This window comes from Felis catus, chromosome A2 (assembly GCF_018350175.1).
Source record: "Felis catus isolate Fca126 chromosome A2, F.catus_Fca126_mat1.0, whole genome shotgun sequence".
NCBI classification, from domain to species: domain Eukaryota; kingdom Metazoa; phylum Chordata; class Mammalia; order Carnivora; family Felidae; genus Felis; species Felis catus.
Window position 1 is genome coordinate 166,018,015 of NC_058369.1, and position 15,268 is coordinate 166,033,282.

General features: G+C 46.4%; 1 protein-coding gene across 6 annotated transcripts in view; it reads left to right on the top strand.

Annotated features, from left to right (window-relative positions):
* The window catches only part of DPP6 (dipeptidyl peptidase like 6), a 949,991-nt gene that overhangs the window by 768,762 nt on the left and 165,961 nt on the right, over positions 1 to 15,268 (top strand). For all 6 annotated transcript variants that reach the window (XM_045053301.1, XM_045053300.1, XM_045053302.1 and 3 more), the window contains exon 7: positions 7,352 to 7,433. In XM_045053301.1, the coding sequence (XP_044909236.1) occupies positions 7,352 to 7,433 (82 nt within the window). The remainder of the gene's footprint in view (positions 1 to 7,351; positions 7,434 to 15,268) is intronic.

Consider the following 15,268-nt stretch of genomic DNA (forward strand, 5'->3'; position numbering starts at 1 on the left):
TGCGACAGAGAGAGACAGAGCATGAACGGGGGAGGGGCAGAGAGAGAGGGAGACACAGAATCGGAAACAGGCTCCAGGCTCTGAGCCATCAGCCCAGAGCCCGACGCGGGGCTCGAACTCACGGACCGCGAGATCGTGACCTGGTTGAAGTCGGACGCTCAACCGACTGCGCCACCCAGGCGCCCCTGTATGAGTTTAAAGTATCACTAAACCTGACCAATCAGCAATTGGCAATTAGACTAGGTCCCATTGATTTATCCATGCACCCCTCCATTTATTCATTATTCAGGTAATATTTATGAGCATTCACAAGGGGCAGACACTGTTCTTGAACGGGGGTGTATCTTATATTTTTATATTACCCACCATGCCACGCACCTAGGAATACTCAGAAAACACATATCATTTGACATTGCTAGTTTTTGGTGTCTTTAGCCATGAAATAAATGTTAGGAGCCAGAAAAGCAATTTTTAGTTTGACTTTTCCAAATGCTGTTTTTGTTGGGAGGCTTTTCAGTCCCTTAAACTATCTTAGAAAGATAAATACATAAACTTTGCTGCAGTAACTGCTCTTCAAAATTCAACATGATTGATGCCCTGTGTTGTTTATTGCTCAAATAAGAAAAATCAGAATGGACTGCACGATCATTTTGAGATATGGCAAGTCCAGATAATTTTATTCTAACTTAATCATTTTTTTTTTTTTTTTTTTTTTACCAATCCATCTCCTGGAGGTGATTTATCACAGAGCCTGCCATGGGTTCTTTAAAATAAATGAATAAAGTTTCAAAAAGACAGAAAAGTTGCAGGAGGGCACCAACCAACCACAAAATAAATAAAAACATACTTTCGTGTGTCCCCCCATCACACACACACACACACACACACACACACACACACACCCAAGAATTGCAGAATAATCCAGTCCACGAGGGGAAATGATTTGATGGCAGTGAGCTTTCATGCAGAGAGCACTGCTAGCGGTCCTCAGTGTGGGAAGGAGGCATCCGTACTGCTTTGACGGGAGAATGTGCTCCGCAAAGAACCACCATTGAGTGGACACGGCAAGCGTTCAGCAGATGCAACTTCCTCGGGGGCTGTTTTTGCTCTGCTCTCTGAATGTCTTTCTACTTTGTTCCTTAAGTCAGTTGGAGATATTTTTTTCTCCTTTGACCAAACCAGGAGATTCATCGTTAGACAGAAACTAATCAGCTTGGTGTCATTGAACTAATGGCTTCTCCACTGTGGGCCTCAGTTTAAAAAGTGAAGGGTATATTAATTTCATGGGATTGTGGTAGCAAACTACCACAAACCGAGTGACATAAAACAATAGAAATTCATTTCCTCATGGTTCTAGAGGCCAGAAGTCCAAAATAGTGTGTCCCCAGGGCCATGTTCCCTCAAAACCTGTAGTAAAGAACCTTCCAGCTTCTGGTGGGAGCCATCTGTCCAGCCTGTGCCTCTCCTGTCACATGGGCTTTTCCCAGTGTGCCTTCTCCTCCTTTTATACAGGAGATTGGGGTTGGATTGGGCCCACCCTAATTGACAATGACGTTATTTTAACTCAGTGACATCTGCAAAGAGCCTGTTTGCAAATAAAGCCATATTTCCGGGGACTGGAGGTTACGGAAGCAGGAAAGATTGGAATCATGGTTGAGAAGAAGGTGACTAACCAAGGCTGAGTAGACATGGTGGGAAGGGTTAGTACCCACTGACAAGCATTACACTGGCTTCATGCTTTCTCTGCTAGTTCCCAGTGGCCTAGGTGTTTGTATAAGGGGGTGGATTGAGCATAAACCCAAGCTGGGCGTTTGCTAGGCTGGGGTAGAGAAAGAATGGTGCAAGGAAAGCCATTCCATGGATGGTTTGAGCAGAGGATGGACGACCATCAAGGGAGTCATTGAAGAAAGGACCCCCCCTTGGGAGGGGGAGCTGAGGAGACCGCCCTGAAATGAAGCAAATCTTACACCATCACATTCCCATGCAAAATATAGGTTGATTTCATAGAAACAGGGTTGAGGGTTGGGGTTCCTAAACCCACCCCCATATAATACAGGAATCAAGGTGTTTGTTTTACTGCCGAGTTCTATAAATTTGTCCTCCTATCTGATATATTATTGGACCTTTAGTTAAAGTTGCATATGAATAGTGATTGCATGATCAACTTAATTATTTACCATTTATCAATTTAAAAAACTGGCATTTATTGAATATCTACTCAGTCAGCTCTGTACTACCTATTCTCATATTCAGTAGAACATTAAGTCCAACCCTGGAAAGCAAGCATTTTTATTCTCATTTTACACATGAGGAAACAAACTTGGGTTAAGTTTCCCAATTTCCCCACACCCTACCGCTAGTTAGCGGCAGAGTTCAGAATTAAATTTGCAGCCTCTTAGAGCTCTTCCCACCACATCCCAGCTTCCTGCACTGTGTGAGGTGCTTGCACCATGGTATTTTCCTAAAGACGGACTGAAGCAGCTCTAAGGCATCGTGGGGGCATTTAACTTACAGAGATGCACCAGCTGGGAAAAATAAAGACAGTTCTGTCCTTAGACTGTGTGACAGTTTATAAGTAGTGATTGTTTCTCTTGATTTTCCCAGCCCTTCTTTAGGGGAAAGGGTCACCCTTATCCCACTTCCTCATTAAGGCTGGTCTGAGAGTTGTACCCAGCCTCCTGCTCCTGCTGGAACTTGGCTTTTCCCGCTAGCCTCTGCTGTCTTCAGGCTGTAGAAGCTTGTCTGATGTGTTGGCCATGAGGGGAAGAGGGTATATGTGAGCCCTGGAGAAGGAGTGAAGGTGACAAAAGAGGGATGCACATGTGGTCGTGGTATTGAAATCTTCTAGGACACTCCGTCTACCTGGAGATACCACTTCCGGATAGCATTTATAGGAATTTACACTTGTTAGGTGAAAGAGAGGCTAATCTCCTGCTGTTCTCGATTATCCCAGACAGTGGAATTCATTACCCAACAAAGAGAATTTCAGTATTCAGTAAGACTCTGGAATTTTAACGTCTCTTTTTTCCTACGCTGTGCTCCATGCTTGGAAAATTCTAGATAAACCCAGGCCAAATGAATTTGTTAGGTTTGTCTTTAACCTTGCAAAAACATCTTTTACTTAGAGCCACCACCATAACCCATCTATCCCTACTCATTTGTTTGTCACCTCAGATGCATGAATTGAGTGCTTATGCCGTGCTAGTACTAAAGACTTTTTCGTCAATTCAATATCAAGATTGCAGTATCGTGGGAAGGAAATTCTCTAATTTTAATTCATTTCTATAATATTTGTTATAATCAATGAGATATAACCTATTCAATTTTTTTAATCTTGTTTAGATTTCTATTTTAAAGTAATTTGAAACAAAGAAAAATTGCGAAAACAGTACAAATCATTCTCTTATATCCCTATCCCTACTTCTCCTATACTCCTGCTATACTGTTAGTGTATTTTATAACCACAGTGTAATTAAGGACAGGAAATTAACATTGGCACAGTATTATTAATCCAACTTATTTGAATTTTACCAATTTTTCTACCAGTGTCTCCTTTCTGTCTTGGGATCCCATGTTCCTTTAGACATTATTTCTTTTTAATCCCCTCCAGTCTGTAACATTTCCTCAGTCTTTCCTTGTTTTCATGATCTTGACACTTCCAAAGGTTATTGGTCAGCTGCTTTGTAAAGTGAGGCTCAATTTGGGCTTGTCTTATGTTTTCTCACGATTGAAGTGAGGTTATGCATTTTTGGTGAAAATACCATATAGATGATGCTTTTCTCCTTCCCAGCACATTGTACCAAAGTGTTCATGATGATGTTGATGTGTCTTATTTCCAGTGACATTGACCTCAATCTCTTAGGTTGCTGTCTACCAGTTTCTCCACTGCAAAGTTGCTGTCTTCTCCTTTATGACTGATAAATATCTTGAGGGGAGATACTTTGAGGTTATGCAAATCCTGTTTCTCTTCAAACTTGGGTTCACTAACGTAAGCACCCATCAGTAGATCTTGTCTGCAACATTCATTAATGTAAGTCTAAGGGTGATACTCTTTCCTTTCTTTTTCACAGTTATTAATTGGAATTCTCTTACAGGAAAGCTGGCTTCTGTATTTGATTACTTATTTATATTAGTATGGACTCATGGATATTGATTTTATTCCATGGATGAATCTGATACCATTATTAATTATTTTGTCACTCATATTTTTCCAGCTTTGGCCATGAGAAACTCCTTTAGGTTGGCTTCTGCATTCTTTGAACAAGGATTCCTTTCTTTCTGTCTTTCTTGAGTATTTCCTCATTTTCTGGCCCCATAAGATGTTCCAGACTCATCCTGTATTTCCCTGTTCCAGCCTGGATACAACTACTTCTCCGAGGAGGAGACTTATTTATTTTATTGGATGATGGTGTTTAGAGACCAAGATACGGGCACTGAGTGTGCTCATTGTTTCTGGGGGTCATCGGTTCTAAGCCTCTCCACGAACAAAGCAAGGACATATATGTATGCACACTAACCCCTGGACACACATATATCTACATTTTGCATCTATGTATGTATTAGAAACCATAAGTTTGCACCAATACCTCTGATTCCAGGCCAACACCACACAGTTCACTTTAGCCTTCCCCTTTTCCTTGTAGCTTGTTTTTCCAACAGTAAAAAAACTGGTTTTCATTCTCTCCAATGTATGTATATATTTGCAGAGTAGTTTAATTCCAGCACACACATTAAGTAGTTTCAGAATTGCTAACCCATAGTTCAGAGGGATCTTTTTGTCTTTGGCTTTATGGTATCCAGTCGAGATACTGTTTTCTGATATTGCTTATGTTGGTTCTTTCCTTCCCCCCCCCTTCCATGTAGTTTTGTGATTTATCTGAAGTAGGGTTTTACTTTGTTGTGGTGTTGCTATTCTTTTTTGGGTGCCCCCACGTCCTGATTGCTTTTTATTGTTAGTTTTGTTTTTGGAGTGTGCAAAAAGTATGTGAACCCCCACTATGGGCTAAGACTGGACGTTATACCAATAAACATACCCCAGAGAAGTGCTTCTCCTTCCTCATGCAGACACCTCATGCCCAATCCCTCCTTCTTCCCACCCACCCCCTATACATAACCAACCTCTGGTTTCTGGTTTCTGCTTCCTGTGTTGGTTTTTTTTTTTTCACAAATGAGGATGTACGTATGTGTATTTTCTTAGATCCCTTTCTTATAGGGTGGGTCACATACTATAGATGGTCTGTTGGACTTCACATACTCCATGATGAAAATCACAACAACCAGTTTATAGAGGGTCTTCGTTCTTTCTTGCAGCTGTACCATAGTACCATTGTATGGATGAACCATAGTTTCTTCAGCCACGTATTGTTTCCAATGCCTTGTCATTACAGAGCTGCAATGAACATAACCTTCTGCATATCTATTTTTATATTGTTAGAGGTATATCTTCCCGGAAGTGATGTAGTTCAAAGGATAAGTGTGTATTTTATTAGGTGTTGCCAAATTTCGCTCTAAAAGGACTGCACTATTTTTCATGCCTACCAGCAAAGTATGAAAACACCTTTTTCCTCACAGCCTCACCAATACAGTGTGCCATACTTTTCTTTCTTTTTTGGGAGGGCGTCGGGGAGCAGTTTCATAGGTGAAAAACGGCGATTCACTGATTCTATTTCTATAATTTGGCATGCGTTTGGTGCTTTTTAATATATCTGAGGACCTTTTATATCCTTTTTGTGATTTGTCCACTCATGTCTTTTTCTCCTGTTTCTACTTTTTTTGTCTTTTGTCACCTCGATATTTTAGAGTTTTTTAAATACATTATGGATATTCGCTCTTTGTCCATGGTACGTTATGAATAATTTGTCCCAGTTTGTCAGTTGCCTTTTGTTCATGATGTCTTTGTGAGGCAAAAAAAACTTAAAAATGTTTATGTAGTCAAATTTATCACTCTTTTATTGCTTCTGGATTTTGAATCCTCCTTAGAAAGCCTTTCCCTATGTAAGGTTAAAGAGGAAATCACCCATGTTATGAAAATAGTTTGAAACATTAAAGACATACACATGGTAGGGTTTGTTAAGATTCCTTTGCAACTGGGAATGTTAAGACCCCTCCCTTATTCTTCTAAATAAATGCCTGGCCATCAGCCTTCCCGGCTGAGTCCTGTTATCAATTGTCATCCACTACTTAGCACCTAATCACCCCATCTTCAAGCTTCCCTGGTCTCTTTAGACCCAGGGACCCCATCTAAAACTACACGGGGGTATTGAAGACTATCTCGCCTTCGCCAGTGCTTTTTACTCTTAAGTGAATTCTGTTTTGTCCCGGTAGTATTATCAAGTATTAGCAACTTTAGAAGTTTCTGCTGACTCAAGCCCAGAGTCGGCACCTACTCACTTTGCCTCATCTCCTTTGTTTCTGCCTCATCTCCTTTCTGCCTCATCTTCCCTTTCTGCCTCATCTCCTTTGTTCTCCTAAAATTCACCTTCCCCCTTTTTCAGAGACCATTCAGCCACAGCCTCTCAGTGGACGAATGAGCACCTTCACAGCTATGCCTTCTGCATGACGCACATCATAGCCAAGTGATAGGGCGTAAACCCGACAGAGTCAGGCCCATCCAGCAGAACACAGATATAACGTCATCTGAAAAACATATGAAAATGAGTCTTTTCCACATGTTGTAGATAATAGTAGCTACAAAATATACTGAAATATTTCAGACCTATACAAGTGTTAGGTTTTCTTCATGTTCATTATGACATTTATTTAAGCACCTTAGCAGGATTTTGTTAGCATGGTATTTTGCATATCAGTAAATAAAGAACCTCAGTGATGTCTGAAAGATAGACAGTCTTTCAACCTTCCCCTCTCCCTTTCCTTCCTTCTCTCCCTCCCTCCCTCCCTCCCTCCCTCCCCGTGTAAACCAAAGGGTGAAGTCTGTCCTGAGGCCACTGGTTTTGGAAGGTCAGAATGACCTAGCAGTATGCTTAGGAGAGAAGCCATCTGCCAGGAAAACCCAAGATAGAGACAGAAGCCACAGGGCTTGCCACTGCATAGTCATGCATTTCCATTTGTAACGTTGACTGGTGTGGACGTTTTAATAACTGACCTACAGACCTCTGCAGGTTGTCTCTTGATAAATATTTACTATTTGGGTTAAGCAGTGACGGGCCAGTCTCAGCTTCATTCTGAAGAAGTCTACTGGAAGGCTGAGACATAGTATTTAATAACACGAGCTTCTGAAATTCATACAGTGGCTGAAGGGAAGAAATGAGAGGAGGAGGATAAACATACACCATTCTTGTCTCCCACCATGTTGATTGATTGATTGGTTGTTTCTTCATTTATTTTCTTTCAGGGACCCTCAAAGTCTGGACCCACCGGAAGTGAGCAACGCGAAGCTTCAGTATGCAGGGTGGGGCCCCAAAGGCCAGCAGCTGGTAAGCCAATCGAGCTCAGTGACCAGGTTTGAATTTGATGAAGTTTACACATTGCAGGCGGGATCTGCTCACTACGTTCAGGGTCTGTGTTTGCATGAGTTGAACTTTGGAAAGGTACACCAGAATATTCGCCTGTATAAAATGGACATTTCTTTTTTTGATTAGAGAATTATGTAACGGCAGGTGGTCTGGTTCCCCGATCTGAGACCCTTGAAGTGGTCCCCACTTAGCTAGCTGCATGTAGACTCCAGACGTACCGTGAGGTCAAGGAGATAAACCTTGTCGAAAAGACCAATGGGAATTAGCAGAGTCACGGAGCCGTTGCGGGTTTCTTTCGTTTTGCTCTTGGAAGCCTGGCTCTGTTCTTCGGAGGGTTTTGGGAGAAGGTGGATTTGCTGGCCATCGTGGAACCGTCCTCCCCGCGAGCGGCGTCGGCACACGGCCAGCGCTGCCTCATGGCTTCACATCATGTCCTTCTGCGTCTTGATGCTGATTACATACAGCGGCATTTTAAAAACACTTTTCCTAACATAACACAGAAAATGATTATTTTAAAAAGCTTGAGGTGAGATCGTATTGGACAGTCTGTCTGTGGTCTTAGGAATTGAAATAATCTTATTTTTCCCAATGGTATGGTTATACTGGTTGCATATTAATTCCATTTCCTTGAAATGACTTAAAGAAATAGGAAGATACAGGCCACAGAACTGTCCTAGCTATAACTAAAGGGTCCCCGGTGCCCGACACGCAGCGATCAGGATTCGAAAAGCATGTTTAGCCCCAGTGGGAGTCAGCTTGTGACTTGGGGGGAAGGGGGGGCCAGGAGGCGGGTGAACACCCCCCGCCAACTCAGTTACAAGGAGACGAAACTCACCTTTCCTCAGAGACGCTAACTCTTCCACAAGGAGAAGCCGCAACGTCATAGAAGGTTGTGGAAGCCCAAGACTCGCGTGACCGAGTCTCCAACAGCTGACTTTAAGTCCCTCTGATGTCATGATGGAAGGTGTGTCTGGGAGCAAAGTGCACCCATATCCGTCAGATCACTCCGTACAAGTGACATGTTGCCTCCACAGAGGCTCTCCCAAGTCTCCACGGTCCTCGGGCAGCCCGCTGCCCACAGCCTTGCACGCCGGCCTCATTCCCCCACGCGGGGAAGAGCTCATGGGTGGGCAGCCTTCCTGAGGGGCCACTGCCCAGCCTCCATACAGGCGTCAGGGTGAGGACATTGTGACTCACACACTGGTCAGCGTCTCTTCCCGGCAGGCCCGCGGCCTCTTCCCTTGTGTCCCAGTGATTATCACTAAGCTTAGGGACTCACGCTTCCCCATCAGCACTCAGGAGAGGCCAGACCCTGGAACCAAGGTCGCACAACCTGGTCCTGCCTTCTGGAAAGGGCTTTTGGTTTACGGTAAATTTAACCCACAGTTCCTAAAGAAGGACGGGTGTGAGCACGTGCGTGCAAGCAAACACACACACTTTAGAATTCTGTCTGGAATTTGCAGGCAGATGGAGCTGCAGAATGTTCCCTCTCTAGGCCACTTACGTATTAGGCCAGCCCCTTCTGTATCTGAAGCTGCTCGTGTCCTGCTTTCTAGGGGTTGGGGCTGGGCTGAAGGGTCACAGTCATCCTGCTCAACCTCTTAAAGAACTGGCAGCAAAGCTAAGTAGGCACCAGGTTCTCTGAGAAAGCGTCCCTGACTCCACTCCCCACTGCTGGCTCCGTCTCTGGACTCCCGTGTCTCCGTGCAGACTCCCCTCACTTGGATTTCTTGGTGTGAACTTGGGGTCTCTCCTCTGTTCCGCCAGCTTCATCTGGGCATCCAGCTCCGTCATCTTGTATTCTGAGTGCCTAGCCCAGCGCCTAGTGCTCAGGATATATTTGTTGAGGTCAAAAATGGATGCATGGAGGTGCCTGGGTGGCTCAGTCGGTTAAGCGTCCGACTTCGGCTCAGGTCATGATCTTGCAGTTCGTGGGTTCGAGCCCCGCGTCAGGCTCTGTGCCGACAGCTCGGAGCCTGGAGCCTGCTTTGGATTCTGTGTCTCCCTCTCTCTCTGCCCCTCCCCTGCTCGTACTCTGTCTCTCTGTCTCTCTCATTTTAAAAAAAATGTTTTTAAATGGATGCATGAATGGATTTATTACATAATATATCCTTGTGACCCTCAGTCACTTAAACACAAAGTGACTGGGTGCAGACAAGCAGCCACGATCTGTGTGGATGTTCAGGACATTACTTAACAGTAGGGAAGTTCAACTTCCTTTCTGCTCCAAGGAAATGAATGTTCAGGTAAGTAATAATTGCTAGTATTTGGGCTTAGTACCGAAAGTAGTAATGTGCTCAGGGAATTTTTCAGTTATTAACATTTTTGAACTTCCGGTTTTTATTATACAGTTCTTGTACCGAGTGTGGTCGGTAGGCAATGTAACTCACCCCGGAGAGCGTTGTGTACAGGATGCAGGAGTCAGCACGCTGTTCCTCTTAAGGGGCCAGGTAGCGGTGTTTTAGGCTTTGCAAGCCCACACAGGAACGTCTGGGTCTCAACTCTCCACTGTGCTGTTGTAGAGAGAAAGCAGTTGTAGTCAACACAGAAAGAGATGGACAGTATTTTGTTCTGATAAAACTTTATCTGGGGCGCCTGGGTGGCTCAGTCTGTTAAGCGTCCGACTTCGGCTCAGGTCACGATCTCTCGGTCCGCGAGTTCGAGCCCCGCGTCGGGCTCTGGGCTGATGGCTCAGAGCCTGGAGCCTGCTTCCGATTCTGTGTCTTCCTCTCTCTCTGCCCCTCCCCCGTTCATGCTCTGTCTCTCTGTCCCAAAAATAAATAAACGTTAAAAAAAAAATTAAAAAAAAAATAAACTTTATTTACACACACAGATATTCTGGCCCGAAGGCTGTGGTTGCTGACCCGTGTTTCAGGGGGATCGGACGCTCTCTTGGCTGTCCTCAACTGAGGAAAGCCTGGCCCGGGGACCAGCACCCTGGTGACTGGTACTCCTGGGGCTCGCTTTCTCGGCAAAGAAAGTCTGCAACCCGTGAGCAGGCTTTGCAAAGACACAAACAAACCCCTCATTGCCAGTTTACTTGAAAAAGCAAATATTACTCCCCGAAGGAAATCTACTCTAATTATACAGAGTCAGACTAAAATGAGTGATTTGCCTTTGGGAACAGAGAACACAGCTGGAGTTCAAGTTCACCGGAGGGCTTTCTGAGCATCCTCACCTCCTGGTGAGGAGTGACTTCAGCAGCCCCTTTGGCTCGGGGACCCCGTAAGTCCCAGAGAGACGGCACTCCACCCTGGGAGCAGGCTAACGGCGTTCTCTCATGTCTCCACACGGCCTCCAGTTACTGACTCTTGCCTCCTAGGGTAACTTTCGTTGGACCTTCCGCTCACATCTTAGGTAATAAATACTGCCTGATGGGCCCGTTGTTAGAGGAGCCTGCTGAGCCTGAAAATAGGAAAATGGATTTGGCTAGATTAAATGAGATTAAGGGAAAAAATATATGTGAAGGGTTGAGGAAGTGTGTTCCCCTCCATCTTAATGTGGTCAGTGGACATAGCCATTCACATTGAAAACACGTGATTTCTAAAGTTTTCCCCATACTTTATCCCCTGCAGATAAACTTTGGCCTACATGGAGTGCTTCTCTGAGTTTCTCTTCTTTGATCTTTGGGGAAGCCCTCCCCCTTACGTGTGTGTCTGTTCATGTGAAGTCCTGTCTCTGCTAACCTTCAATATGACTGTTTGTCCGTCTGAACGTAGCCTTGCATCTTCTAATACATAATCTCTGCGAGGACATCGTTTTAATGTTTGTTTATTTATCTATCTTGAGAGAGAGAGAAAGAGAGCACGCAAGCAGGGGAGGGCCAAAGAGAGAAGGAGAGAGAATCCCAAGCAGGCTCTGCACTGTCAGCGCAGGGCCTGACGTGGGGTTCGAACTCACAAGCCGTGAGGTCACGACCTGAGTTGAAATCAAGAGTCAGAAGCGGGGGCCTCCTGTGCGTCTCTAGCACGCTCCTGGAGCTCAGGCCCCCTCGGCCTGTCTTAGCGGGTTAGCGCGCACGCATAGGGTACTTTGGAGAATTGTTGCATGTTTCCCTTTGGAGCCAAGTGCCGTGGAAAGTTCTACAAATGTGATTGCACGGCATTAGACAACAGTAAGGATTGGAGGCTGGCATCTTTGCTGGCCTACTCGGATGATCAGAGACAGAATATGGTCTCCTGTTCGGTTGGCCTGCTACCACGATGGTGACAAATGGACAGCTTTGAAAGGGGAGTCCAATAAGCCTCTTGGGAGTTCTTCAACACCGAGGTGGCTTCAGCACCTGACAAATGACGAGCAGATAGGGTAGCCGGCCGGGGAACCTGCCAGAACTACCACCGGAGCGGTCCCGGCATGCAGTTGACAGTCCAGCAGAAGAAAACGGAGGGATGCTCACAGGCTCCGCTCTCCCGCGTCGAACAGGAAGCCGACTCCGTCGTAGTCTCCCGAGGCACGCAAGGCTGTGGTGTGGATGACAGTGAGAGACTGCTCTGTGTCTTCCTGGAAACGAGGGAATAAAATTAACTATGTTTACCCAGATGGGGGGACTTCAGCTACACTGTGTGAAAAATTGCCTTGATTACATGGCTTGATAGACCCTAGGATACTTCTCCGGGGAAAGTCGTGGACAGAATGACTCCCCAAGGAGACTCGAGGAATCTGCTTCAGTGGTTTCTTTGTAAGTGGCTCAGATAGCAGCTCTCCTGACGAGGTCGCAGGGCAGACTGGACTCTGGAACATTCTCCCGGCCCCGAGAGCTCTCGGGTTGACGGGGGTGACCGGCGGTTGCTGTGGTCGGTCAGCCAGCGACCGGTGAGGGACCTGAAGGCCAGTCCTTTGTGCACACACAGTTTTGACCATCATTCGCTCACGCATTTGTTCACGGTTTAGTAAATTCCCACTGAACACTTCCTGTGCTCTAGACGCTGGAGTTTCACTAAATGTCGGAGATGCAGAAGCGAGGCACAGCTGTCTCCACCTCGTGGACAAGGCACCCGTCACCGCGGTTACTAGCCATCGGCACCTGCACCTGTTCCGTGCTGCCCTGCCCGCCCCGCTGCATCTCCGTCCCCTCGGCACAAGCTCAGTGTCCTGTCCATGGCAGGACGCGTGACTGCCCCGCATCCCTGTATGGGTGCTGGCCGAGTTTCCAGCCAGGACTCTTGGGCCCCCAGTCTTGGTGCAGTGATGCCGGCTGCAGCAAAGCCCTCCTGACGGTGAGGACATGCCGTCATTCCCTGGCCGCTTGGTGTTCTTCCTGCAGAGCAGTTCTGCTCCCGGCCACAGTCTCAGCTGAGACTGAAGCCTGGGCCTCCTTGGGGGGACCAACCAGGCCCCCGTTTTCATTGTGGATTCTCAAGCCCCACCTTCCGTCAGACTTTCCTTCCAGGGTCCCAGCAGCCCTCCCCCATGCAACCTTTTCCACCCGTGTCCTCTGAGCTGCCTGCTGTGAGCACCTTTGCAGGAGCCCTGGACCATCCTCCCCCTTAGTGGTTAGAGGCACGCGTCCTTAGGTCTGTGACGTAACAACTGCCACGGTCAAATGACTGAGTCTGTTCTAAAGAAGCCAAGCTCTACAAATCATCTTCTTCTGAGTCCTCTGGGCCCACTGTTTTTTTTTTTTTTTTAGCGCACCATTTTACTGAGGGTTCTTTCTAACGTGTCAACAGCAAAAGAGAGCGAGGGTCTCACTTCCCGGGGTCACTAGCATCGCCTCATGCTCCCTGTGGACTCATAGCAAACAAGCCATGCCTCTGGGAGTCAGTGGACGATCCGGAAGAATTAGAGCTGAAGGGTTTTTGTGCTCACCCTCGGCCACTGCAGAGCACTCAGGTTTCTCCTGTAAAGGAAAAGAACCTTTAAAAATAGCCCATTAGATGGGGCGCCTGGGCGGCTCAGTCAGTAAAACGTCCGACTTCCACTCAGGTCATGATCTCGCAGTCTGTGAGTTCAAGCCCCGCGTCAGGCTCTGTGCTGACAGCTCAGAGCCTGGAGCCTGCCTTGGGTTCTGTGTCTCCCTGTCTCTCTGCCCCTCCCATGTTCATGCTCTGTCTGTCTCTGTCTCTCAATAATAAATAAATGTTTAAAATTTTTTAAAAAAATAGCGATTAGCGTTGTAAAAATTCACGCCACCAAAATGTCAGTAGTTCAACATGAGATACCAGATGGAGAGATTGTTCTTGAAACACCAAAATGCTCTGTTAAAGGGAATAAAGAACAGACAGGTAATAGACCTGAGAATTCACTCCGTGCAGGTGTGGGCATCTGCAGACACACTGGCATCCACGCAGGGACCCTGCTCTCCGTGCGGTAGCCAAGTGCAGACGGAAAGGACGAGTGGGTGGCAGTCACCGCAAGGCCCCGCCCTCACCCAGGGATGGGCAGGTGCAGCCAGGACACCTGCTACCACGCCGGGAGCAAGACGGCAGGAACCCAGGGACAACCCAACCCTGAACGACAAGCCCTCATCTGAAAACCTCATTGTAACATTACAACTGCCTGTTCCGTCTCAGAATCTAAAGGTCTTCATTTAGAGGCTTAGAAGGAGAAGAACCTTTAGTTTGTTCTCTTTTTTTAATGTGTATTTATTTATTTTGAGAGAGAGAAAGATAGCAAGTGAGCATGAGTGGGGGAGGGGCAGAGAGAGAGGGAGACACAGAATCTGAAGCAGGCTCCAGGCTCCGAGCTGTCAGCAAAGAGCCTGACGCAGGGCTCGAACCCACAAACTGTGAGATCGTGACCTGAGCCAAAATCACGAATAGGACCCTCCACCAACGGAGCCACCCAGTTTGTTCTATTTTTTTTTAAGTTTATTTATTTTTGAGAGAGAGGGTAGAGAGAGGGGGAGACACAGAATCCCAAGCAGGCTCCAGGCTCCGAGCTGTCAGCACAGAGCTTGATGCGGGACTCAAACCCACGAACCGTGAGACCATGACCTGAGCTGAAGTCAGATGTTCAACCGACTGAGTCACCCAGGCCCTCCTATTTTTTAAGGCTGTTAAAAACAAAACCTGTAGAGTCAGGAGGTCACTTTCAGGTCTGGGTTCTGGCACTTGCCAAAGGTGTGATCTTAAGGCACTTAATCTCTCCAAGCCTCAGTTTCCTCATCTGTAAACTGGAGATAATGATGTGTATCTTGTAGAGGTCACTGTACGGATTCGGTTACTTTATTAGAAGCACATGGTGTAGAACCTCATATAATGAAAATACTCAGTAAATGATGGATTGTTGTGCTGCGGCTATTAGGATTATTACTTGGCTTAACCAAAATGTAGAGAATAAGAAAAAAACAGGAACGTCATCAAATGAGTGTTTGGTATGTGTCCAAAGGTGAGCGAGGCTACAGGTAACGCGGGGAGGTAACACGGGTGTGTGGCTGGGCGCCCAGAGGGCTCAGTCCCTTCTTTGGCTCTTCTCCAGCTTGCAGGCGGTGAAGGATGCTGTTCAGAAAGCTTCCCATCAGCCCCTGTCCCTCTAAGCCTGTAGCTCCTGTCCGTCTCCTGAGAAAAGGCCATTAAAGGTGACGGCAATTCCCCTGCTCCGAGGTCACCCCAGAAATGATCCCTCAAACGGAGGGAATATGTTCCTATAAGAAACCTGGACGTTGGATCCCCAGAACTCAGTCATCTTGTAACGGGAAATTTGTACCCTGAGACCAGCATCTGTCGTCTCCCCTCCCCCCGCCCCCCAGTGCCTGGTGACCACCGTTCTATTCCTGGTTTCTGTGAGTTCAGCCTTTGTAGATTCCACAGTGAGTGAGATCATACAGTATTTGTCTTTCTCTGCCTGACTTATGT